We start from the raw sequence: 27,404 nt of genomic DNA, 5'->3' as shown, positions 1-27,404 counted from the left end.
CCAGCCCTGCACTAAGAATGTGAGAAGGACAATGTAAGGCCTTTCCTTTGAAAGATGAGGCCAAGAAAATCATCATGGAAAAGCTACCATTAAAAGATGGAAGTGTGCAGGCTGAGTATAAGACAAGTAATTGGGTGTTCTGGGTTACATTCCCAGCTCTGCTATTGATGTGCTGTATGACTCGGCAAGACACTTCACCACTGAGGAATGCCTCAGTTTCCCTTGTAAAATAAAGATAATGTTTTAATATATCACATTATTGCACAGCCCAACTGCTGCCTGTAAATGCTTTAGGATCCCTAGATGAAAGGGAGTAATATATGGAGATATACCTATCTCATAGAGCTGAAAGGTCATTGAGTCCAGCCCCCTGCCCTTCACTTGTGGGACCAAGTACTTATTTTGCCCCAGTTCCCTAAGTGGCCCCCTCCAGGACTGAACTCACAACCCTGGGTTTAGCAGGCCAATGCTCAAACCACCAAGCTATCCCTATGCACCCCCTAAAGGAGGGATAGCTCAGTGGTTTGAGCATTGGCCTACTAAACCCAGGGTTGTGAGCTCAGTCCTGGAGGAAGCCACTTAGGGATCTGGGGCAAAATCAGTATTTGGTCCTGCTAGTGAAGGCAGGGGGCTGGACTCAGTATGTAAACAAAGATATTTTAATATTAAAATAAGGACATTCGCCATCTAAATCAACTATAATAAAGTAACTTAGGGCTTTGACCTCACGGAACAGCACTATGATACAATTTGAAACAGACTACATTAGTTCGCACCAGGGAACTTTTAGTGCACCCCAGCAGGGTCGAAACAGACCAATTAATGTGCAACTTGTTAGTGTATTATAAAGATCACACTCCCGTACAATGCATTATCCCACTGTGTAGACAAACCCTTAGTCTTAATGCATGCATCTTTCAGATGGATACAGTATTCTTTATTTCCTGCTATAAACTTGTATAGGTTACTGTGAGCTATACTACAGCTGCTATGTTCCTCCTCAGAGGTGGCTGCATTTCATTAATGGGCAAGGGGTTACAAAGATATATAGGTGATGTTTTACAGTATATTTAGTTCCTGAGTTGGAAGATACTATTGAAATACAAAGTATTTATTAATAGCATCATAATCAATTTCCAGACCAAGAATGCCACAAGGCCAGGTTATTCCTCTACCTCACTTCTTTTGGGAACTCTAGTATTTACTCTCAGAAATGGATTAACTCACCGTGAGAGCCAGAAGTTTCCCATATGTGAGATGTGCTGGGATGTGGTCAGTCTTGGATCGCAACGACTCTATATACCAGTGTTCTGCTTCAGGCAGCTTGCTCAGTCTCATGTAGGCTTCTCCTATTAAATAAATGATAACCAGTCTGAGGACATAGGATTTTAATAGATTTATAATTTGAATTGCAAAAATTAAAAAAAAGTTCTACGTTGTGACTGTCCACCTATATATGAATGATGGCCTCTAAGACAATGCATAGCTTTGAATGCTGGCAAGTTAGAAAACAAACTACTTTATGGACACCTTAGTGATGAAGGAACGGAGGAATAGTCTTATTAAGGATGAAAGATCACAAGCGAGATGAAAGTCTGGTTGGAAAGGAATTGAAAGTGGGAGTATCAATCAAAATTCCCAAAGTAACCAACACATCTGCTATGCAAGAACTATTTCTTTTCAATCAATTCACATTACACAGCATGGAGTGAAATTACAGCATGTATTTGTGTTTAACCATAACGCATCAAGATCATAGATGAGGGTAAAAAAAAACGAGGTAGGTTCAGGGGCGGTTCTAGCTTTTTTGCCACCCCAAGCACGGCAGTCGGGCTGCCTTCGGCGGCGTGCCTGCGGGAGGTCTTCGGTCCCGCGGCTTCGGCGTACCCGCCGCCGAATTGCCGCCGAATCCACGGGACCGGCAGACCTCCCACAGGCATGCCGCCGAAGGCTGCCTGACTGCTGCCATCGCAGGGACCGGCAGGGCGCCCCCCGCGGCTTGCCGCCCCAGGCACACGCTTGGAGCGCTGGTGCCTGGAGCTGCCACTGGGAAGGTTAAGAAAAGTTCCCAAAGAAGGTTAGAATAATGAGGGAGGACATAGAAAAAACAAAACACACTGCAGTTGGTGAAATCTGGTGTCCTGCAATCAGGGCCGGCTCTGGCTGTGGCGCGGCCGGAGCCAGGGTGCAGGGAGACTCCCTGCCCTGCAGATGTGCCCTGGCTAGCGGGGGGAGGGGGAGAGAGTGGGGGAGAGAGAGAAGGGGGGAGGCCAGGGCTTCAGCGGGGCGCTGCCACGTGGCCCCTCCCACCGTGCCCCCTGCCGGGAGGGCTCCGCACCGCTCCAGTCGGCTGGGAGGGAAGGACACGGACTGCCCTGCTGGGCTTGCTGCAGGGCGCTCCCGTCCTCCATGCCGCGGCCCCATACAGGGCGGCCGGAGCGGAACAACAACAAAAAAAAGCGACCGTGCCGCCCTAGGATTGGGCGGAATGCCGCCTCCTACAAGCTGCCGCCCCAAGCACCAGCTTGCTCGGCTGGTGCCTGGAGCCGGCCCTGCCTGCAATCACTGTATAACATCACTAGTGCTTTAATCTGATTTGAACTTTGTAAGGATTATGGAAGCCAATATGTGAAAAAGGATCAAAATCTGACAAACTTCTCAAAGTAAAATCCTTTGCTCTGAAAGACTCAGGCAGCAAATGTACAAGGATAGTGGGAGAATGATGGCAATGACAGAAATGCACTTTGGGGCAGTAATATTGAAATTTTTGAAAATGCATTTAATGTAGTGTAGAAGAAACAATTTGAAGAGAAAAATCAAACAAAATCTTGCAAAGCTAATCAGAAACAAGCAGGATTAAACAATTAATTAAAAATGAAGTAGGACAGTTTTCAGAATAATACTACTCTGCATTTACATAGCACATTTAGTGAAATCCTGGCCCCACTGAAGTCCATGGCAAAAAGACTAATGACTTCAATAGGGTCAGGATTACACCTATTAACTAACTCACATTATTTTCCGCATACGTATAAACTGTGATTTATCTAAGGCCGCATGCTAATTCAGCAGAATAAATGGGGTTAGACCTCAGGAGTTCCAACCCCATGCTCAGTCCAGTAACCTATGCTAACTCTCAAATGAATGGCATCAAATTTATAATCTATTACATGCAAAACAGCATGATTACAGTTGCAAAGTTAAGCACTCAAGTTAAAAAATGCCACAATTAAGGCTGCCTTATCAACCTGAATTTGCACCTCCTTGTGCATATGCATTATGCTACAGTCTTTAATGACATAATCACATCCTATCTTTTATACTCCAAACTGTCCTTGTCTGAGTCTTGTCTTTTCCCCATCCAAGTTCCATTCTCACCTAGTCAGTCCCAGTCTCCATTCCTCAGTTTTCTTATCCCTGTCCCAGTCTCCTTGCTTAGCACAGCCTCATCTCACTCCTCTGGACTCCCCTGTTCTTAAGGCCCTCTCCCTCAACTCCCAGTCTCTTTGCCCAGCTTTTCCCAGTTCCCTGACCTTCCTCTCATTCCTTGTCTCTTTCCCCACCCAGTCCCAGTTCTCCCACTCTCTCTACCACTCCAATCGGTCTCTCCTCAGCATCCTGAACTCCAGTTGTCCACATTCTGAACTCCTTATCCATGTTCCCTATCCTCACTGGCTTCAAACACCATCTCTGTCCTTGGGCTTCTCTTCTAGTTACAGTGTTTTCCCCCACCTCAGCTCCTTGTCCTCATCTCTTATCCCAGGCAACACCACTGCTTCACCCTGAACCACAGTTCCTCTTCTGATATATCTTTCCTCCTCTCTCACTACTTTACTGCCACATCACTAGCTCTAAGTCACAGTTTAATTGCCCTGCAAGTCCCAGGCTCCCCCTGCCCCCACCCCCCAATCTCCCTCACGGCTTCTCATTTTATCTCAGTTTCCTCCCCAACTACTGGCTCCCAGTCCCCACTGGTCATTTCCCTCCTCAGCGCCAAGTCCCAATCTCCTTGCTCAGCCAGTCCCACTCTCCCTCCCCACCTCAACTCCTAGTCCTAGTTTCCCTCTCCCTCGACTTCTTATCCAAATCTACTCTGCTTCTCATCTGCAAGTCTGGTTCTTGTTCCCTCTGCATTCAAATTGGTCAGCTTCCTCTAGAGTGCATGGGCCCAGTAGGGCATCATTGACAGCAGAGGAGAGACCTGCGCCCTGTACTCAGTTTAGGTGTCTGACTTAGAGACCCATCATGGCCTGCAGCAGCTCAAAGCTACAATTTCAAGAAAAGTCCTGCTTGGTCCCAGGCTGTAGTATGCCCAATGTGGATTGAACCTTCAGGGAATTTAGTTGCTAAAATCTAAGAAGACTCTATTGAGCATGTGTAAACTGTGATATTTCAAAGAATTATAACTTAGTCCTATTTGGGCAGATTTGCACAGGGATGGAAAAAGGCACATCCCTGACACAAAGGTCACCCCCCACCCCCATAGTTTTCAAGTCGCTGCTTCAAAGCATGAAGTGCTACAAGTATTCAAAGAAAAGGCCACCAAAAATCAACATGAACACAACAACATATTTTCTCTTGCCTCGTTCTCAGAAATGGCTGAACGCTTTTAGCTGAAAATTCCCCACTCCACCCCCAAAAAGATCTGAGGCAGACACCTGGCATGAAAAATTTCAGCCTAAATAGTGACAGTTAGGCACAATTATAAGCAATTGAAAATAGGGTCTTATAATTGGAAGTGACAGACAACCTTAATGGGTGGTGCTGCCAGAACCATCTATAATAGTCTCATAGATCCAACAATGCATTATGCACTGTTTAAACTTATGAAGAGACACAATCTTATCAAATATTTCTCAGGATGGATGCTAATATAAGGACCTGGAGAGATAAACAGATGCGCTTGAAAGGCTGGTAGGCAGATTAAATTGAGGAAGGTTTTAGAAATCAAGTACTTCACAGCAAAACCTATTAAATGACCTTCTCCTGGAGGGTATTGTTGACTCTGCATCCAGAAATTCAACTCTGAATTTACTGACCTAAATGTCAAACTGTCCACACAGAAAGCTCCCTTGAAGACTTTAAAATTGCTCTCCTTTGCTGGCCATATTCAAGTATTTCTATTGAAAGCTTTATTTCTGCCTGTAAAGCCCAGGTTCTAACTGTCTGTAATATAGCAGCTTTTGATTATGTGACTACAGCTGAAGGTCTATCAGGGTTTCCTCTATAACTATTTTTTTTTGGGGGGGGAGGAGGATTTAGAGCCCTGCTATTAAATAATCACTTCAGTTAAGGATGTGATGGGGGTTTGTCCCAGATAGGGGGGGAAATATTGCAAACATTCAGTTCAATCAATCTGGCCATATTCTTGGTTAAAGTAAATCAAATCTAATAAAAGCTTCTATGGTTTGAGATGTTTTTCAACCATTCTATTGGATGAGATATATAGGGATTGGATTTTGTCATTTAGGATGAGATATATATATATCTGCACAGGGCCAAAAAGTTTAAAATAGAATTAGTGATATTTGACAGTTACTACTGTATATTTGCACAAACTTTTGTAATGTGAATGATCTAATTTTCAGTAAATCCTTAATAGAGCACCCAGTGACATGAGATATGAAAGTAGCTGCAGAATACAAACTGGCTGCTCCATTGACCTTCACACTATCAGCATTTAACACATTCATTTGTAAAGTGCTCATACTGAAAATAGAAATGGTTCCATATAACAAATTCAGTTTGATAATGTATCCGGTCAAACCTATGCAGTTTAATGAATGTATATCCCACTTTGACAAACTAGATCACAAAGGCACAGAAGGAAATCTGTTATATGTCACAATGTTTCAAAGGTACCTCAGTCACCATAAGGAGAACAAGTCAACATACAGGAATCTGGGCCCCAATTCAGCAAAAGCACTTAACCCTGTGCTTAAGTGATTCTGCTGAATAGAAGCCATAGGGAGATACCAAAAGGAAAGCTTTAGATGGCTCACCACAGGTACATGATCATCCAATACTTTGCAGGGTTAAACGAGTTCTCAGCAGTAACATTAATTTACAGATTCCTATCTTTAGTATTCTGTGGACTTTAAACCTGAAACTGGTGGAAGCCACATCCAATGGGACATCTAAAACAAGACATGACTCACCAATGTAAAGCTCAACTGGTGTGGGGGAGGGGATATGGAGGACCCCACAATATTGGAATTATTTGTTCAACAAATTTCAAGTTCGGGGAGGAATTATTCACCTAACAGTCTCTTTAAATTACCCAGCTTTAAAGGCAATCCCGCACTGGGAAGGGGATGGGCTAGATGATGTCATTATTACACTGCAGCTGTAATTTACTTAGTATATTTATATATGATGCTATATTTAAAGTGTTTTGTAGATTGTTTCACCAAGAACCCTTTTAATTTAATACTTCAGTACAAAGGAAAGCATAATGGATAGAATGTATCCTTTAACTACATCGATGCCAACAAAAGCCTTGAAACTAAAAATTAGTTTATTCTGTATTTACTACATAAAACAGAAGAATCATTTGCAACACTTCTATTACCATCGCAAAAGCAGTCTAAGGTGTTTTCTTTTTATAAACACCAGAACCCTCAGGAATCTTACAATACAAGCACATATTTCAAAACTTCTTAGAAACAGGAAAACAACACTTAAATCATCACAGTGGAAAAGGTGTGAAACAATTCAAGACAAAAACAATGATCAGTTAAAAAAACAAAGATAATAAGAAAAGAGTGATTAGTGATGAAAAGAAAAACAAAAGATTAGGTGGCTACAATGGGTTATCTTCTCTAGGAGTCAAATTTACCACTTTACACTGCAAAGGAGTAGATTGTGATAGGGTTTAGCACCCAAGAGGGGAAGAAAGGAGTTATGAATTTCCAGAATGTCTCATATAGTGAAAAAGAACAAAACAAGGGACTATTTAGTGCGAACAGGGAGACAAGCAGTGTTATGCAGTTCTAGATTAGGATCACTACCTGTCTTTACTTCTGGTTTGTTCATAAACAAGAGGGATTTGCATATTGGATTATTTCTACTTCGGGCAGATATTAGAAAATTTCAAACATACCACAAATAATGTTGCTATATTTTCAGCAGTAAGAAATCCTGAAATATGAATAACCCAAGCAAAGGCCATTTCCCTGAGGGAAACATGTTAGATGTATTGATGAGCAGACTATTATGGGGCTGCAAATGTACCAGCATTATGCCTCTATAGATACTGAAAAGACAAATACAGATATATATTACCTATAGTCAGGACAGATGCATTGCAATCTGCTTCTTAGTACTATCAGGTAGTATTTAAAAGTGTTTGTAATATGCAAAAAAAAAAAAAAATCATTCATGGCAAAACATTGGTGTACCAAATCTCAGAGTATAGAGTTTCAAAACATCAACTTGTCCATTGCACTAACAAAAATGGAATTCAAAATAGAATAAAAGGAGATCTATTTTATAAAATTATATTGCACATGCTTAATAAGCATATTTACTACATGTTTTGCAACAATTGTACTGTACCGTTACACCTTCACAGAACATATTGCAATGGCTTTTTCTGAACTACTAGGGTATGCATGCAAATAATAAAGCTAAAAGCACTGTTATAGCTATGCTTAATAGTTATGTTTAATCTATAATGCAGCATGCACATTATTGTTAATAAGTATAGTCTGCACACAGAGCTTCTCTGGAGCCATTGGTGCATGTGATCTTAATGTATATGAAGTATACTGTACACAGAACAAGCATTTTTTTTTCTTTCGTAGAACAATCTCTTTGAAGATTTCTCAAGCACACAGCATTTTATAAGCTTTTTTGCTGGAGGGGAGTCAATTACTCATTTATATGGATTTGACTGTGTTCTTATAGGCCACTTGCAACCAATCAAAATGGAGACTCAGATTTTTGGTTTAATTAGAATGAAAATCAACTTAAAAAAAATCCTACAACTGGATGGAGAGGGATGAAAATAAAAAGCAAATGAATTTCAATAAGGAACTGAACAGTCCTTAAAGAAGTATAGTCTGAAAACTCCAGTGAAACAAGAAGTCATTGACAAACAACTCAGCTGAGATAGTTATTTGATTTTTTAGTTTCAGACAGATGTGTCACCCACAGTCACTAAGGAGAGAACAAATGGAATGACTCAGCATTTGTAAATGAAAAGGTAATTTGTCTCTTATACCTTTCATTTTATGCAGGTGTATAGTAAAAAAATGTAGCCATTGTTGAAGAGGTAAACATTGACATTGTTTCAACAGTGTATTTCTTTTCAAAGGGCTGTTGATAAAAGGACCTACCATTTGGACCATGCATAATTGGTATACCAGTAGCCCAGTTTAGATAGACTATATTTCTGTCTGAAAATGTAATGGTTACGCTCATTTTTAAACCAGACTTCTAATATGTTAAAATATTGAACTCATAGGCTCTTGGCCTCTCCAGAATACGGTGTGTGTAATAAAATTGAAGTGTTTTACATGCGAATAGAGATTGATTGTCCCAGGAGAAGAAAAATGTGAACAAAAACTTTTGGAACTCTGTCTCAAAATGGTCTCAAATGTAGTAGCCACAACCCCCTTAGCAATTCACTTCTGTAATCTTTGTACTCAGTCTGAATAATTAGAATCCTAAAACAAAACAGCCAGAAGTTTCAATCAGCCAAAAGTTTTATATTCAGCTTTGCATGAGCGGATATAAATGACAGTAACCTACTTGGGGGTGACGTAGGAGAATAGGGGAGGAGGGGAGCACAACCTTTTCTTCCCACTGTAGCAAACTCCATTATTAGCACCTCTATAATGTACAATCAAGCATTTGCATGAGGGGAAAAAAGGCCTCATGTTCAGCTTATATACATTTAAAGAAAATAAATGTTTTGTAATGTACATTATTAAACTATTCTCAATAAAACTTCATTAGAAGCATGCCCAATGTTTTGACCACTGACTCTGACATAAGTGCAGGGCATCATGTTTTTAATAGGTTATGGTGTGGGACACATATTGCACAGCTCAGTCATGTTTGGCTCTTAAAAAATAAGTCTAGCACAGCATGAACTGTAAGACTATACCAACAAAAGTGTTCCTTGGAGCCCTAAACAATATTTAAAAGCAATTCAATAAGAAAAGCATTTACTGGGAGTAAGGGGCAAAAGGGGAAGGAGTCTTAACAATATTAACAGGCTTGTACAAATGGCCACATCCACCCAAAAGAATAATCAAATAAAGTGATAGTTATGTTATAACCATCAACACAGAAACTTCTCTCTCTGTGCTAAATCTTCATATTCGTGATGTGAATCTCTATTTCTATGCCAGATGTAAAATCTGGCTCCCCCACCTGTACTATACATGGCTTCCACTGGTGTAAGACAGCTTGGTTTCTGTCCATGTGTAATGTAGCAGAGCAACAAGGAGAAATCATTTAACTTCCTAGAGACTGAAAGAAGAAAACTTGCCATGGATAGTAACCTTTCACCATGCACATGTGCTCAGCATCTGCACATAAGCAACATGTGTAGAGGCAAATTGGGAAGGCTGAGAAAGAGACTGAGTGGTAACTTCATTTACGAACAGCCTTCCAAGGGGAGCAATGGGACAAAATACCTAACTCACTTCAAGACTGAGCTTGGTACGTTTATGGAGGGGATGGTATGAGGAGACTGCCTACAATGGTATGTAGCTGATCTATAACTGCTAGTAACAAATATCCCCCAACGGCCGGTGATGGGACATTAGATGGGGAGGGCTTTGAGTTACGAGAGAGAATTCTTTCCCGGGTGTCTGGCTAGTGGGTCTTGCCAAAATGCTTAAGGTCCAACTGACTGCCATAGTTGTGGTCAGGAAGGAAGTTTCCCCTGGATCAGACTGGCAGAGATCCTGGGGTTTTTTGCCTTACTCTGCAGCATGGGTCCTGGGTCACTTGCAGGTTTAAACTAGTGTTAAATGGTGGATTCGCTGTAACTTGAAGTCTTTAAATAATGATTTGAGGACATCAGTAACTCAGCCAAAGGTTATGGATCTATTACAGGAGTGGGTGGGTGAGGTTCTGTGACCGGTGATGAGCAGGAGGTCAGACTAGATGATCATGATGGTCCCTTCCAGCCATAAAGTCTATAAGTCAATGAAAAAGTCACAAGTTCCACCAAGGCCCCTCTTTTTCTGCTCCCAACTTTCCCTCATAACCTGCACTGTGTACACATACTATTCAGGGCACATAGGATTAGATGCAAGTTACAAAGGAAGCTCTCTATCAAAAATGGTTATCAAGTTTAACTGAAATGCACTTGAAAAATAGGCAGAGATGGATGAAGTGCATTTGCCATTCAATAAGCTGAACAACATTATCCATATATTTCCCTTTATCTCTCAATATTAATATAAAGCTCCAACACTTCATTTCACTCTCTTTCACACCACTAAACTGGCAGAAGTATGAATTACTGTAGCAGGTGGGCCTGTGTGGTTTTAAAAGCAGTGTAATACAATCAACTGTATAATATCATATTTCCAGGAAAGCAAAAGACATCTAGACCCAAGCCTGATCCTTAAGCAATCCTAATATTGGCATTAAAGTGTTCAAGATCCCATGGGGACCATTATATCTTTTGACCCCAGGTTTTAATTGAAACTTTAAACAAAATATATTACCTATTTAATGCAGCTAAGCTGGACTCTGGCCTTTGTAGTGTGTGTTGTAATGCCAAGCAAATTAATCTCTGTAACCTTAGTACATTCTTTTAAATTTATATCAAGGATGAATGCCATAGAGAAAATTTATACCAAGCCAACCCCACACAGAATATTAAATAATTATTTTAATTCCAGTTTAAAGGCTTTAATTTTGTGTTTGTTTTGTGTTTTTCTTTTTAAGAAAAGAAAAATAAATAATTTTTTTCTTGGTACACAGCCAACAAAACATATGGTTTCCTTAGCGTGGTTGCTGCACACCTGGCAAAATAAATCACAGTGATAGAGTACCAAAATCTACACTGCGGCTTTTCATACACATGAACTTTGAACATCTGACGTAGGTCTCCAGGCCCTGCCTTTCATACCATAAGCAAAACACAAAGCCAAATGGATAACTTGATCCTCTGGGTCAAAGATTCCCTTTTAATTTAAGAGGCAAACTAGTTCCTAATTTTTAAAAAGCAAGAAATCTAAGTGGCACATGAAGGAATGAGTCCTGGCTTGCCAGAGTAAAAAGGCCAATGGGAGCAAGCACAGGAAAAGTACTGAAACACAAAACATGGAAAACAGGTGGTGCAAAGGTTTAACGCTGCTGGTGAGATAATGCACTTGGAGATCTTGAGTTCAAATCCGAATACAGTATAAACTATGAGCCTCCTCTTTATACTCCTTTGAGTATATAATGTACATTGTATGGGGGGGATCTCTAGGAAAGCCCCATTAAATCCCTGGAATGATAGATGGAAATGGCTATCAAATCAGATGAAACATTTTCTCAAGCCAGACACTTGCATTTAATGCTGTGTACCAAAGACAGCAAGTGGTTGAGGCTTAAATTTAATCACAAAGCCAATTGGAGGGGATTGGCCTCGCATCCTCTGTATTCTTGGATTATACATTCAGCTATGGAGATTCTTCGTCACGCACACTAGATCTGAGATAGGAAAGGACTTCTCCTGCACATACTAAGGCCTGGTCTACACTACGGGTTTAGGTCGACTTTAGCAGCGTTAAACCGAATTAAGCCTGGACACGTCCACACAACGAAGCCCTTTCTTTCGACTTAAAGGGTCCTTTAAACCGGTTTCTTTACACCACCTCCGACGAGGGGATTAGCGATAAAACCGGCCTTTGCGGGTCGGAATTGGGGTAGTGTGGACGGAATTCGACGTTATTGGCCTCCAGGAGCTATCCCACAGTGCTTCATTGTGACCGCTCTGGACAGCACTCAACTCAGATGCACTGACCAGGTAGACAGGAAAAGACCCGCGAATGTTTGAATTTCATTTCCTGTTTGCCCAGCGTGGAGAGCACAGGTGACCACGCAGAGCTCATCAGCACAGGTAACCGTGATGGAGTCCCAGGATCACAAAAGAGCTCCAGCATGGACCGAACGGGAGGTACGAGATCTGCTCGCCATATGGGGAGATGAAGCAGTGATAGCTGAACTCCGTAGCAGTAAAAGAAATGGAAAAGTATTAGAAAAGATCTCCAAGGCCATGAAGGACCGAGGCCATAACAGGGACACACAGCAGTGCCGCGTGAAAATTAAGGAGCTACGGCAAGCTTACCACAAAGCCAGAGAAGCAAACGGAAGGTCCGGGGCAGAGCCGCAAACTTGCCGCTACTACGCGGAGCTGCATGCGATCCTAGGGGGTGCAGCCACCACTACCCCAACCGTGTGCTATGACTCTCTCACTGGAGAAACACACAGGGAAGACGGTTCGGGGAACGAGGAAGATGAGGATGGAGGTACTGTAGGTAGCTCACAGCAGCAAGGAAGCGGAGAAACCGGTTTCCCCAACAGCCAGGATATGTTTGGACCTGGAACCAGTAACCCCCGAACTCACCCAAGACCCTCAGAGCACACAGGAGACCTCTGGTGAGTGTAACTTTGTAAATATTTGTAAACATTACAAAAAAAAAAGCAAGCGTTTTTAATGATTAATTTGCCCTGGCAATCGCGGCCAGTACATCTACTGCAAAAGTCTGTTAACGTGTATGGGGATGGAGCGGAAATCCTCCAGGGACATCTCCAGAAAGCTCTCCTGGTTGAAATGGGGTGATTTTATTAAGGGGACATTCAGAGGTGCCCGTTCCTGCTCTTCTGAACAGAAATGTTCCCTGCTGTTAACCACGCGGTGGGGGGAGGGGTGAAGTGATCATCCCAGAGAATCGTGTGTGTGTGGGGGGGAGGGGGGGTTTACTTGTGTTTGTGCCGCATGTTAACCGGGAAACCGCAGCCCCTCCTTTTACATTGAAACCCCATTTTAAATGGACAACCCAATTCATCCTTGATATGGGAAATGCGCTGCTGTTTGCAACCTTTCCCGCATGTTAAGAAGGTTAAAAAAGCCAAAACACTGTGGCCTACCATGGCTGCCTGCAAGCCGAAATATGCGACCTTGTAATGAAAGCGTGTACCCATTGTTCTCTAAAATGTGTCTTTTTTAACCACCTCTCCCTTCTCCTCCACCAGCTGCAAAAGTTTCTCCTTCGCAGAGGCTCGTGAACATTAGAAAGAGAAAACGTAGGACGAGGGACGATATGTTCACGGAGCTGCAGATGTCCTCCCACGCTGATAGAGCACAGCAGAATGCGTGGAGGCAGTCAATGTCGGAGATGAGAAAAGCCCAATATGAACGAGAGGAGAGGTGGCGGGCTGAATCGCGGGATGAACAGAGCAAGTGGCGCGCTGAAGATGATAGGTGGCGTCAGCTTGCAGACAGACGGCAAGAGGCAATGCTCCGTCTGCTGGAGCATCAAACTGATATGCTCGAGCGTATGGTTGAGTTGCAGGAAAGGCAGCAGGAGCAGAGACCGCCGCTACAGCCCCTGTGTAACCAACAGCCCTCCTCCCCAAGTTCCATAGCCTCCTCACCCAGACGCCCAAGAACACGGTGCGGGGGCCTCCGTCCACCCAGTCACTCCACCCCAGATGATCGCCCAAGCATCAGAAGGCTGGCCTTCAATAAGAGTTAAAGTTTTAAAATGCAGTGTGTCCTTTTCCATCCCTCCTCCCCCACCCATCCCAGGCTACCTTGGCAATTATCCCCCTACTTCTGTGAGGAACTAATAAAGAATGCATGAATGTGAAAAAACAATGACTTTATTGCCTCTGCAAGCGGTGCTCGAATTGGGGAGGGGAGGGTGGGGTGGGGTGGTTGGTTTACAGGGAAGTAGAGTGAACTGGGTCGGGGGGGGGGGGTTTGGAGGGTTCATCAAGGAGAAACAAACAGAAATTTCACACAGTAGCCTGGCCAGTCACAAAACTCGTTTTCAAAGCTTCTCTGATGCGCACCGCGCCCTGCTGTGCTCCTCTAACCGCCCTGGTGTCTGGCTGCGCATAATCAGCAGCCAGGCGAGTTGCCTCAACCTCCCACCCCGCCATAAAGGTCTCCCCCTTACTTTCACAGATATTGTGGAGCGCACAGCAAGCAGCAATAACAATGGGGATATTCTTTTCGCTGAGGTCTGAGCGAGTCAGTAAGCTGCGCCAGCGCGCTTTTAAACGTCCAAATGCACATTCCACCACCATTCGGCACTTGCTCAGCCTGTAGTTGAACAGGTCCTGACTCCTGTCCAGGCTGCCTGTGTACGGCTTCATGAGCCATGGCATTAAGGGGTAGGCTGGGTCCCCAAGGATCACGATAGGCATTTCAACATCCCCAATGGTCACTTTCTGGTCCGGGAAGAAAGACCCTTCCTCCAGCTTTCGAAACAGAGCAGAGTTCCTGAAGACGCGAGCATCATGTACCTTTCCCGGCCATCCCACGTTGATGTTGGTGAAACGTCCCTTGTGATCCACCAGGGCTTGCAGCAGCATTGAAAAGTACCCCTTGTGGTTTACGTAGTCGGTGGCTTGGTGCTCCGGTGACAAGATAGGGATATGGGTTCCGTCTATGGCCCCGCCACAGTTTGGGAATCCCATTTCAGCAAAACCATCCACTATTGACTGCACGTTGCCCAGAGTCACTACCCTTGCTATCACCAGGTCTTTCATTGCCCTGGCAAATTGGATCACAGCAGCCCCCACCGTAGATTTGCCCACTCCAAATTGATTCCCGACTCACCGGTAGCTGTCTGGCGTTGCAAGCTTCCACAGGGCTATCGCCACTCGCTTCTCAACTGTGAGGGCTGCTCTCATCTTGGTATCCTGGCGTTTCAGGGCAGGGGAAAGCAAGTCAGAAAGTTCCATGAAAGTGCCCTTACGCATGCGAAAGTTTCGCAGCCACTGGGAATCATCCCATACCTGCAGCACGATGCGATCCCACCAGTCTGTGCTTGTTTCCCGGGCCCAGAATCGGCGTTCCACGGCATGAACCTGCCCCAGTGACACCATGATTTCCACATTGCTGGGGCCTGTGCCTTGTGAGAGGTCTATGTCCATGTCAATTTCCTCATCACTCTCGTCGCCGCGCTGCAATCGCCTCCTCGGGTGGTCCGGGTTTCGCCTTGGCATGTCCTGGCTCTGCATATACTCCAGGACAATGCACGTGGTGTTCATAGTGCTCATAATTGCCGCGGTGATCTGAGCGGTCTCCATGATCCCAGTGCTAGCTATGGCGCCTGGCTGGTCAGAAAAAAGGCGCGAAACTAGTATCTGATGGAGCAGGAGAAGGAGGGAGGGCGGGAGGGAGGGAGGGCCGAGTGACGACATGGCGTACTGGTACAGGAACAGGGAATTAAAATCAAGAAAGGTGGCTGTGCATCAGGGAGAAACACAAACAACTGTCACACAGAATGGTCCCCCCAAAGATTAAACTGAAAACCCTGGGCTTAGCAGGCCGTTGATTTCACGGAGGAAGGGGAAGCAAATGAATACAGAACAAATCTATTTTTTACATCTTAAGCTGGCAGCCGACGGTGCAGCATGAGTGATAGCCTCTCCAGTATGATGACGACGGTTACCAGTCATAATATACCATCGTCTGCCAAAAGGCAAGGGGCTGCTGCTGTGTAGCAATGCAGTCCCACGTCTGCCGGCACCCAGAGGACATATGGTGACGGTGAGCTCAGCTGAGCTGAGCGGGCTCCATGTTGTCTGCACAGGTAACCCAGGTAAAAAGGCGCGAATCTATTGTCTGTCGTTGCTGTGACGGGGGAGGGAGGGGCCTGACGACATGTACCCAGAACCGCCCGCGACACTGTTTTGCATCATCCGGGCATTGGGATCTCAACCCAGAATTCCAAGGGGCGGCGGAGACTGCGGGAACTGTGGGATAGCTGTGGGATAGCTACCCATAGTGCAATGCTCCGGAAGTCGACGCTAGCCTCGTACTGTGGACGTGGTCCGCCGACTAGAGCAGCTAGAGCATTTTATGTGGGGACACACACAATCGGCTGTATACAACCGGTTTCAATAAAACCGGCTTCTATAAATTCGAACTAATTTCGTAGTGTAGACATACCCTAAGAGTATTTCAGGGATCTCCCCTCTTCCTCTGTAGCACTGAGCAGATATCCACCATAAACTGGGTGAGCCTAGCTCAGATTGTCAAATTCCTGCAGTTATAAGCAGGTGAGTTCTGGCAGACCTCACTCCCAACACTCGCCCATTGTGTACCTAATGAAAAGTTTATTAAGGCCTGGTCTACACTAGGCGTTTATGTCAAAGTTAGCGCCGTTACATCGAATTAACCCTGCACCCGTCCACACCGCGAAGCTATTTAGTTCGACATAGAGATCTCTTTAATTCGACTTCTGTACTCCTCCCCGACGAGGGGAGTAGCGCTAAATTCGACATGGCCATGTCGAATTAGGCTAGGTGTGGATGGAAATCGATGCTAATAGCTCCGGGAGCTATCCCACAGTGCACCACTCTGTTGACGCTCTGGACAGCAGTACGAGCTCGGATGCTCTGACCAGCCACACAGGAAAAGCCCCGGGAAAATTTGAATTTGAATTCCTTTTCCTGTCTGGCCAGTTTGAATCTCATTTCCTGTCTGGACATCGTGGCGAGCTCAGCAGCACTGGCAACGAAGCAGAGCTGTCCAGCAGTGATGGCCGTGCAATCTCAGAATAGAAAGAGGGCCCCAGCATGGACTGATCGGGAAGTCTTGGATCTCATCGCTGTGTGGGGCGATGAGTCCGTGCTTTCCGAGCTGCGCTCCAAGAAACGGAATGCAAAGATCTACGAGAAGATCTCTAAAGACATGTCAGAGAGAGGATACAGCCGGGATGCAACGCAGTGCCGCGTGAAAATCAAGGAGCTGAGACAAGGCTACCAGAAGACCAAAGAGGCAAACGGACGCTCCGGATCCCATCCCCAGACATCCCGTTTCTATGAGGCACTGCATTCCATCCTAGGTGCGGCCGCCACCACTGACCGTGGACTCCGAGGATGGGATATTGTCCACGGCCGGTTCCTCAGACATGTTAGCGGACGGGGAAGATGAGGAAGGAGATGAGGAGGACGAGGCAGTCGACAGCTCTCACAACGCTGATTTCCCCGACAGCCAGGATCTCTTCATCACCCTTACAGAGATCCCCTACCAACCGTCCCCAGCCGTTACCCCGGACACAGAATCTGGGGAAGGATCAGCCAGTAAGTGTTGTAAACATCTAAACATTTATTTTTAACAGAACAGGAATATTAACAATAAAAAAAATGGGTTTCTCATGATTAGTTTGCCCTAGGCGCTTAACGGTTCAGTCATGGGCAGTGCAACTATTGAAAAAAAATCTAGCAATGTCCGGTTTTGCATGATTGTCCTGCCCAAGCCGCTCTACTGTTTAGTCACTGCTACTGCAGCTAGAGTAAAATGCGGTCTATATGTCCGGGGATAGAGCAGAAATCCTCCTGGGACATCTCGATGAAGCTCTCCTGGAGGTAATTGGAAAGCCGTTGCATCAGGTTCCTGGGGAGAGCGGCCTTATTGGGTCCTCCGTAGTACGACACGTTGCCGCGCCACGAGACAATCAAGTACTCGGGAATCATTGCTCTGCACAGCAGGGCGGCATATGGCCCTGGTCTTTGGAGGCTTTCCCGGAGCATTCTCTCTTTCTCGCTGTCAGAGATCCTCATGAGGGTGATGTCGCTCATGGTGACCTGCTTTGAATTAGGTAGGGGAATGTTAGTGTTGGGACTGCTTGCCCGTTCCTTTACAGAACTGTAACCGCTGGTTTGCAGCCACGCGGTGGAGGCGGGAGAGGGGCAGCCTACAGGGATCGTTCCCGGGGACAGCCGCGAGGGGGTGGGACAGGAGCAGAGTTCCTGCTTACCGGATTGCTGGCAGCAGGGACTGACATTGCTTTCAATGTGAAATGAGGCCAGTGCTAATATTAAAGTTTTAAGCTGCCACAAGTCTACGGCTTACCATGTCTGCCTGCAACAGAAATTCCGTTGTCCTGCCCCGCTTCTCAAATGTGCTGTGCAAGACCCCAGGCACTGAATGCGAAGGCTGAGAATTCGACCTTGTGCTGAGTGCACATGTGATAGGTGCTGTGCATGGTCTTGTTCACAGAGAAAGACTATGTTCTTTGTTCACAACTACATTTATCTTTCTGAGGAATTCACTCCCTTTTTCCCATTCCCACAGCCCCATCTGCGACTGTCTCACAACCTAGCCTGGCATCACACTCCCAGAGGCTAGCGCAGATTAGGCGTAGGAAGAAGAGGACACGGGAGGACATGTTCTCGGAGCTTATGGCCTGCTCCCGAGCCCAGGCAGCACAGCAGACCCAGTGGCGGGAGAACTTGTCCCAAATGCACTAAGCAAACATGGATCGGGAGGAGAGGTGGCGGCAGGAAGACCAGCAGGCGACTCAAACGCTGCTTGGACTACTGAGGGAGCAAACGGACACGCTCCGGCACCTTGTGGATGTTCTGCAGGAACGGAGGCAGGAGGACAGAGCCCCGCTGCAGTCTATCTCTAACCGCCCTCCCCCGCCACCAAGTCCCATACCCACCTCACCCAAAGTCCAAAGAAGGAGGGGCGGCAGAGTCCGTGCTAACTCTCACTCCACCCCTGCAGAGAGCTCTAGTAGCAGAAGGCTCTCATTCCCCAAAATTTGACAAGTTCTTTTCTTCCCGCCTGACACAAGCCCCCGTCCAAGTTTCACCTCCCAGTTCCATGTGTAGTTGATAATAAAAAATATGTTTCTGTTAACTACTGTTTCCATCATGTTCTTTTGGAGGAGGAGGGGAAAGGGGGTTGGTAATTGGACAGGACAGTCACCTTTGGCAGGGTACATAGGCGGGGGCAGGTACAGCAGCAGGGCACATACACAGTGCAGTGACTAGTTACCCTGGTCAGTCTGGGAGGTGGTTTTCATGTTATGTGGTGGGGGGTGGGTTGCTCTGTGACTTTGTGGCGGGGGAGGGCAGTTACAGATCTTAAGCGGCGGTCCTTATGCAGGATCACAGAGCCACGCAGCAGGGGATCTGTAACCGTCCTCCCCCTGCCACAAAGTCACATAGCCCCCCCATACACACAGTCCCGATCAGGAGGGGTGACAGGCTCCGTTGAAACAACCATCCCACCACAGCGGAGCCTGTGAATCCTTGAGTTTAGAAGCTTCATTTGCGTCACTACACTACACCCGCTCCGCACCACAGTCTGCGTCCCAGTTTTAAAAAATTCCCGCGAAAACAATAGTAAAGAAAACGGTGTTCATTAACAAAGTAGAACTGATTTTATTTCGAAACGTGTGTTGGAAGGGGGGTGAAGGGGGTATGTAACTGGAGAGGATAGTCAACATTAACTGGGTAAAGAAACGGGGGCAGGTTCAGCTTCTCTGTACACAAACTTTAAAGTCACAGGTTACCCTGCTCACTCAGGAACCTAGCTTTCAAAGCCTCCTGGATGCACAGCGCGTCCCGCTGGTCTCTTCTAATCGCCCGGCTGTCTGACTGTGCGTAATCAGAAGCCAGGCTATTTGCCTCAACCTCCCACCCCGCCATAAAGGTCTCCCTCTTGCTCTCACAGAGATTGTGGAGCACACAGCAAGCTGCTATAACAATGGGGATATTGGTTTCGCTGAGATCACAGCGAGTCAGTAAGCTTCTCCATCTCCCCTTGAGACGGCTAAAAGCACACTCCACCACCATTCTGCACTTGCTCAGCCGGTAGTTGAAGAGTTCTTTTTCACTGTCCAGGGCGCCAGTATAGGGCTTCATGAGCCAGGGCATTAGCGGGTAGGCTGGGTCCCCGAGGATGACTATAGGCATCTCCACATCCCCAACAGTTATTTTGTGGTCCGGGAAGTAAATACCTTGCTGCAGCCGTCTAAACAGACCAGAGTTCCTGAAAACACGAGCGTCATGAACCTTGCCCGGCCATCCCACGTAGATGTTGGTAAAACGTCCCCTATGGTCCACCAGTGCTTGCAGCACCATGGAAAAGTAGCCCTTTCTGTTAATGTACTGGGTGGCCTGGTGGTCCGGTGCCAGGATAGGGATGTGAGTTCCATCTATGGCCCTACCGCAGTTTGGGAATCCCATCGCTGCGAAGCCATCTATGATCGCCTCCACGTTTCCCAGGGTCACTACCTTTGACAGCAGTACATCAACGATTGCCTTGGCTACTTGCATCACAACAACCCCCACGGTAGATTTGCCCACCCCAAACTGGTTCGCGACTGACCGGTAGCTGTCTGGCGTTGCAAGCTTCCAGAGGGCTATGGCCACTCGCTTCTGGACAGTCAGGGCTGCTCGCATCCGGGTGTCATTGCGCTTCAGGGCAGGGGACAGCAACTCACAAAGTTCAAGGAAAGTTCCCTTCCGCATGCGAAAGTTTTGCAGCCACTGGGATTCATCCCAGACCTGCAGCACTATGCGGTCCCACCATTCAGTGCTTGTTTCCCGTGCCCAGAATCGCCGTTCCACGGCATCAACATTACCCATTGCCACCGTGATGTCCTCGGCGCTGGGTCCCGTGCTTTCTGAGAGGTCTGTGCTACTCTCAGACTTCAGGCCCTCACCACGGTGCCGTAGCCTCCTCGCCTGACTTATCTGCATCTGCCTCAGGGAAAGGTGTATGATAAGCTGCGAGGCGTTGAGAGCGGCCACAACTGCAGCGATGGTCACAGCGTGCTCCATGCTCGCAGTGCTGTGGCGTCCGTGCTGTCACTGACTAGAAAAGTGCGCGAACTGATTTCCCGCCGGCGCTTTCAGGGAGGGAGGGCGGGAGTGATGGACGGATGACGACAGTTACCCAAAAGCACCCTGGACACATTTTTTTTTACCCAGAAGGCATTTGCGGCTCCACCCAGAATTCCAATGGGCAGTGGGGACTGCGGGAACTGTGGGATAGCTGCCCACAGTGCACCGCTTCCAATGTCGACGCTTTCCCCGTTACTGTGGACTCACAAAGTCGAATTACTGTCCTTAGTGTGGACACACACGTTCGACTTTGCAATATCGATTCCAAAAATTCGATTTAAGTAAAATCGAACTACTCTCGTAGTGTAGACATACCCTAACAGACAAAGCCTTGCAAGAAGTAGGCAGGCAAATTTACCTAAAATAATACATCCAAACAATAGCTATATAGCTAACATGTTGATTAATTTAACTTTACATACAAAAACAAACAAACATCTCCGCGCCCAATTCATAAATAGGATCTGCAAGGTACATTCAATGGTAGGCTGGATGTATTTAGTCTGTTGGCTCTAGCAATGCAATCTATCCAGAAATGGAAAATTTAGGAAAAGTTATTTTTGCTATCTAGCCCTGTAACAGCCTGACACTGTTTGCAATCTTGTTAGCAGGCATTGATCCTTCTGAAAAAGTGTTAAGTGAGCTCTGTTGACTCTGAAGCAAGTGACTTTTTATTAAGGGAGCTGGTCTGACTGTGGGGTAGCTCAGTGGTTTGAGCATTGGCCTGCTAAAGCCAGAGTTATGAGCTCAATTCTTGAGGGGGCCATTTAGGGATCTGGGGCAAAAATCTGTCTGGGGGTTGGTCCTCCTTTGAGCAGAGGGGGAGGACTAGATGACCTCCTGAGGTCCCTTTCAAGCCTGATATTTTATGATTTAAAGGAGAGAGGATCCAGAGCATGGATAAAGCAATGAATGAAATAATCCTAGAGCAGGACTGAGCTGGTCTTTATGTCATCTTTTTGTTTTGTTTGCTAATTAATCCAAATCCCAGGAAGAGAGTGAGTTTCGACATGTGGCATGAGGACTGTGCTTATAAAACGAGTTGGGGAAGGCATCACCAGCACTTACATATAGAAAGGGGGTAAGTAAAGTACTCAGTCAAGAATCTATTTTACCCAAATTTTGGGATTATTTTCTATTTAAAAACAGCAGATTGGATACTTATGAGGAGCAATGATTTCATAGGATCAATCCATTCAAAGAAAAAGGAGGAAAGGGCAACTCACTCATTTTATATTACATAATCTGTTTTACCAGAAATAATTTTGACTATAATTTTGCAACTTTTGCTACTGGAAATCATATTTTTTTCAAGATTTTGAAATTATACTTTTGCACACAAAAGGGGAGTCAAACTTGTCAGGCTCTATCTAAACACTACAGTCTGCCAAAGGTCTCTATAGGGGAATAATAATAAGCAGATGTTTAATTCATAAAACAAAACTATGGCTGTTGATCAGCTTGATAGGATAATCAGTGCATGCTGACAAATGAAACTGATTAATTGGTAATACAACCTAGACCATTTATCAACAAAAAATGAGTACAAAAGCAAGACTTTAAGCCATTGATTTGATCCGATGAGATTCAGTATTCCAGAAAAGTGACAACAGTGTATAAATATGCATTGCCAAAGTGAGTGTGGTTTATAGAGAATCAAAAACAAGTAATGCTATAACCATGGCAATACAAATATTTAATTTTGAATTTACATCCTTAACCATTTTAAGACATAGACTTTAAAAAAGCACCAGATCAAACTGCAGTTTTAGAATAATTGTTTCATCATCAAATACTTAATGTATCTTGTTAAAAGGAGAAAAACTACACACTCAAAACAAATAACTTGGGGAGTGAGGATCAGAATCTTGATTCAATGAATGTGTTAAACTCCCTTTAGTGTAAGTGGGAATCATGTTCATTGACAGAACATATACTGCACGGTATACATTGAAAGGTATTACTCTTGCTATCCTGCCCAAAGGAAAACTTATCTGATTCTACTGGACCATATTCATCTCTAAGGAACCTCCAATGATTCTCCACTAGAGCTGTGCAAATAGCTGATTTTTTTGGTTTGCTGGTCATACTGAAAACAAAAATAGAGTTGACCCAAAATGAAAATTTTAAACATTTTTTGGAAATCAAAAAGTAAAAAACAAAAATAAAAAAAATAAGAAAAATAAAATGCAATGGTCGTTTTAGGTCAAAATGTTTCATTTTCAAGCTTTAATCATTTTTTTTAAATAAAATTGAAGTAAATTCAAAACAAAGTTGCTTCAAATGGAAAAAATAAACTTTTTGAAAGGGTCAAAACAAATGTTTATATTATTTTGGATTTAGTTAGTTAGTTTTTCTTTTACCAAAACAATTTGATGAATTTGCTAAATGTTTTGTTCAGCCTAAATCTGCATTTTCTGGTGAAATAAGTATTGGTGAAAACTAAACCGCACTGGATTCAGCACATTCACACACATTCACAGGGGATATCGTTCAAACTTACTCCCTTTCCTGGGGCTTTCCTTTATTGTTATTTTAAAGAAAAACAATCCCAACCCCTGCTGACCTTTCTCTTGAGCTTAGTTTTTCCTAGAGCTTTTTCTCTGACAATTACCCTAGTTCTCTTTACTTCAGAAACACACTCAAACCCTTTCGTATCTTAGATTGGATCTCACAGGATCCTGAACCCCACCATAATTCAGACATTAAGGTAAGTCAACAGAAACAGGTGCATTTCTGTGCAGGGTCCTACTTAAAGCGTTTTGTATCTCTATGCAGGATCTTAGGACCTGCCACCTAGTTATATCAGGTTTTAAGTCAAGTGATTTATCCAACTTAAATTTCTATCCCTTTATATTTATATTTTGAAAACAAAGAGAAAAATAATGTAGATTTTTAAGAAAAGAAACCAAAACTCACAATTTAATGCACTGAGGCTGCCTTCAACAGTTTGAAAGGACAGGTCAGCTGGACCCAGAGGGACTATTGGATTCTCTTATTGTAGACTTCTGCTTACTCAATCTTTTCTCCATCCCCCTCCCCCTTTTTTTTTTTTTTTTTTGAAATGGAGATATCCTATCTCCTAGAACTGGAAGGGACCCTGAAAGGTCATCGAGTCCAGCCCCCCGCCTTCACTAGCAGGACCAAGTACTGATTTTGCCCCAGATCCCTAAGTGGCCCGGAGACATGCTATTTAATAATAATAACATCTAAATATTCCTCATGTAATAATCTTAGTGATTCAGTACTTAATCCATCTTGTGTTGAGGTAAATGAAAACACTCCCATTGGCTGCAATGGTAATTGAATGGGGGAAGGGAGGTGACTTAGTGAATGAAAAATTCCACTAATCACACTAAATAGTACACATAAAGCTTCTTAGATATAGGTAGGAGATTCTATAGGTGGGCACCACTGCAATCGGTATGATGTGTATTTAAGAGCTATGGGAACACTAAGAAAGAGACCCAGAATATACTTGTATAACCATCTACTGGGGTTTGTCAAGAAAATCTACTGCTCTTACTTGAACTCTGCAGTTGGAACCTACTTATGGTTAAGATCTATTGGAGGAAATTAATTTGGTTTTATTAATTAACTGAATCACTTGAGCTCCAGTTGCATGACTAAGTACTCTAGTTTCACCCTGCCTCCTTGAGTGTCACTCTGTAATATTAAAATTGCTCTTACCCATCATGTTGTATAAGCTTTGTGGTGCAAACTGCCTTGGCATTTTCTGTATTGCTTCCTTGTAAACCATAATGGCATCCTGAAACAGAAAAGAAAAACATTACTAAAGCACCATTTTCAATAGCACTTTTTCACAGCTAGCATTAGGTACTAGCTATCCTCCCAGAACGAAAAAAAGAAATAAATATTTTCATTACTAATACACTAGGAAGATCAGATTCCTCATTTATAAAAGGATCAACAAGTGATGTGAAGTTCTTAACACTAGACTGAATGATTTCCATTAGTGTGTGTGTGTCTAGATACAGATTCAAAATTCTGTGGACTGACAGAGTGCCCAGATTGATATCAGATTGTTACAATAAGCACCCTAATAATAAAGTATCATTGCCTAGTATCACCTAACAATAGAATCCAGATCCTATTATCGAATCTTTGCTCCATGGGAAAGAACGTGGATGAAGAATGAAAGGAGGAGCACTCAGGAGTCAGGAAATGCCAAAATGAAGGTTTCTGTGTGCTCTTGTGCATATGCATGATGTTATGTACTTGAATTTCATGATCGCATATTAATGTTTAATTCAGCAGGCAGGCTGGAGATGTAAAGTGAACGAAGCCCAATAGTTATTTTCATTCTCACTGTTCAGTGTGACCTCTGCCTCATTCACTGCTCACAATCAAAACTTTACATTTATTGAGTAGTAAGAGTCCTTTGCAAAACATAACTGCATGACCATGTAACGTCCATTTTAGAAGGTAAGTACCCCAGGTAGAGACCTGTCATTTATTTATCCTTTGAAAACCATGCCCATCCATGGATTTGTACAACAACATAGTACTCTAAATGCAGTCACAGCAGAGCCATATAGTATGCTGCTGCTCTCTTATCTTTACAGATAGATTTTTTATCTGCATTTTAACCAAACACATTAATCACTGCCATTTGAGAGAGCTGAAAAAGGAAGTTGAATGTAGGGGACTCTGAACAGCAGGTGTGTACTTAATCGTAAGCAGCAGAGTTCATATGTTGCAGTCAGAAAAAATTACATGGATCACAGCCTCGTGCAACTACCATTCTGAAGTATGTTTGGCTGGACAGGAACAGCATAACAAAACCAAAAAAAAACTACCCACCCAACCAGGCCCTCAGCATATCTCCAATAGACAAAATACTTAACAGAGGTCTTCTCATCTGTATATATGATGGCTGCTATCTTTGCTGACTCACCAGTGGCTAAAATACTGGGGACCTCCAGAGCTAAAACATGAGCTACCCAGAGTGAGCTAAAGAGCCATGGACTCCCTATTTGGGGCTCTAACAGATTCTCATCTTCTGCTATTCAGGCACAGAGGCCAAACTGTAATACACACTCCCCAGTGGCTTACAGATATACACTTCTACCCCGATGTAACACGGCCCGATATAACATGAATTCAGATGTAATGCGGTAAAGCAGTGCTTCAGGGGGGAAGGGCTGCGCACTCCGGCGAATCAAAGCAAGTTCGATATCACGCAGTTTCACCTATAATGCGGTAAGGTTTTTTGGCTCACGAGGACAGCGTTATATCGGGGTAGAGGTGTACTTCAGCCATTTATGACAACAATCTCATGAAACAGACCAAACTGCAGAAAGCAAAAAGTCCAAGGTTTGACAAGTTCTCATTCTGGTTCCAACACTATCTTGCTATGCATCACTGCATAAGCCATTTAACATTTCCGCAGCTCTGCCTCTCTCTCAGTAAATTGTGGAGAATAATACTTTCCCACACCGACAGGGATTTGTGCAGCTTAATCAATTCATATTTGTGAAGTACTTTGACATGGTTGATGAAAGGTGCTACTATATATAAATGATGGGTATTAATTATTATAAGGACTTTTTGTAGGGTTGGGAGGGGTAGTGTTGATATTTGCATGGGAAGGGAAAATTTCGTTCTCACCTCATAATGTCCTTGCTCATGAAAGAGTTTTCCTAAGTTATAAAGGCAACTGGTAACAGAGCTCTTGTGAGCATGAGGATCTTTCAAATTTTCATCAGGAATCTCTGAACACTTCAGGAACGTCCTCCTGGCTTCCTCAGTCTTTCCTTGATTCATCAGGATAATACCAGTATTTAAATAGGCAGCTGTTCGGGGAATAAACAAATATTACATGTTTTAGTGGGGTTCCACTATGTCATCATACCTGTTATCATTTTAAACCAACAAGGTATTCATGTTCACAGATTATAAAATCAGAAGGGACCACTGTGATCACTTAGTCTGACCTCCTGCACAACACAGGCCATAGAACTTCCCCTGAAGGTTGGCTGTTGATTTCTTAGAAACATAATATTGGGCAGAATTTTGTTTTTTAAGTAAAAGAAAACATGAGCCACCTTGCCTCCAAAACATAAATAAATTAATACATTAAATCAAGGGGATACCGAAGTGACTCAACAACCTGTAATTAGAGTCTACAGGTATGGTATTGGAATCAGTCACTGGCAATACCAACAAATCTTACTAGTGGAAGATTGTCCCAATTAAGGAAAAAGCAAAAAAAGGAATTCCAAAAACCTTGTATTATTGACTCACCACATTCCTTAAATGTCAGAGACTGGCTATCAGAAAACAATCATCAATGTCATAAATTTGAGTCAGTGTCCATGGCTCACCAGCCCATTCTTGTGAATGGTACAGGATCGTGCCATTGTTTTCAGTTCTGTAGCCCATTGTCTATCAGAGAGCAGATGTTGAACAGAGTGATTGTTTTGCAGCTCACTGAAGGGTAAAATAATTTCTCCTTCTCATTTTAATATTGAGAACAAATTTCCTTAAATACAACTGTCCATATATGCATGACTTCTCACACTAAATGTAGTTGGTGGGATATT

At 44.1% G+C, this 27,404-nt stretch overlaps 2 protein-coding genes across 4 annotated transcripts in view; one reads left to right on the top strand and one right to left on the bottom strand.

The window, feature by feature from the left end:
• TMTC2 (transmembrane O-mannosyltransferase targeting cadherins 2) overlaps window positions 1-27,404 on the bottom strand; it is a 375,568-nt gene that overhangs the window by 84,416 nt on the left and 263,748 nt on the right. For all 3 annotated transcript variants that reach the window (XM_065559918.1, XM_042850889.2, XM_042850888.2), the window contains 3 exons: window positions 26,470-26,654; window positions 24,529-24,607; window positions 1,228-1,349 (listed from right to left, as the gene is read on the bottom strand). In XM_065559918.1, the coding sequence (XP_065415990.1) occupies window positions 1,228-1,349; window positions 24,529-24,607; window positions 26,470-26,654 (386 nt within the window). The remainder of the gene's footprint in view (window positions 1-1,227; window positions 1,350-24,528; window positions 24,608-26,469; window positions 26,655-27,404) is intronic.
• On the top strand, window positions 11,972-13,946 carry LOC135974036 (myb/SANT-like DNA-binding domain-containing protein 2). The gene is made up of 2 exons (XM_065559914.1): window positions 11,972-12,615; window positions 13,213-13,946. Exons 1-2 carry the CDS (start codon window positions 12,086-12,088, stop codon window positions 13,250-13,252), a joined length of 570 nt encoding a protein of 189 aa, XP_065415986.1. The 5' UTR covers window positions 11,972-12,085; the 3' UTR covers window positions 13,253-13,946.

This window comes from Chrysemys picta, chromosome 1 (genome assembly GCF_011386835.1).
Source record: "Chrysemys picta bellii isolate R12L10 chromosome 1, ASM1138683v2, whole genome shotgun sequence".
Lineage (NCBI taxonomy): Eukaryota > Metazoa > Chordata > Testudines > Emydidae > Chrysemys > Chrysemys picta.
This window is presented reverse-complemented; position numbering and strand designations above follow the sequence as displayed.

What these genes read in the sequence shown, in the direction of transcription:
- LOC135974036 (XM_065559914.1), top strand. Translation starts at nt 12,086, where the DNA reads ATGGAGTCCCAGGATCACAAAAGAGCTCCAGCATGGACCGAACGGGAG. An exon ending in GAGCACACAGGAGACCTCTG is followed by an intron (nt 12,616 to 13,212) that starts GTGAGTGTAACT and finishes CTCCTCCACCAG; the next exon opens with CTGCAAAAGTTTCTCCTTCG.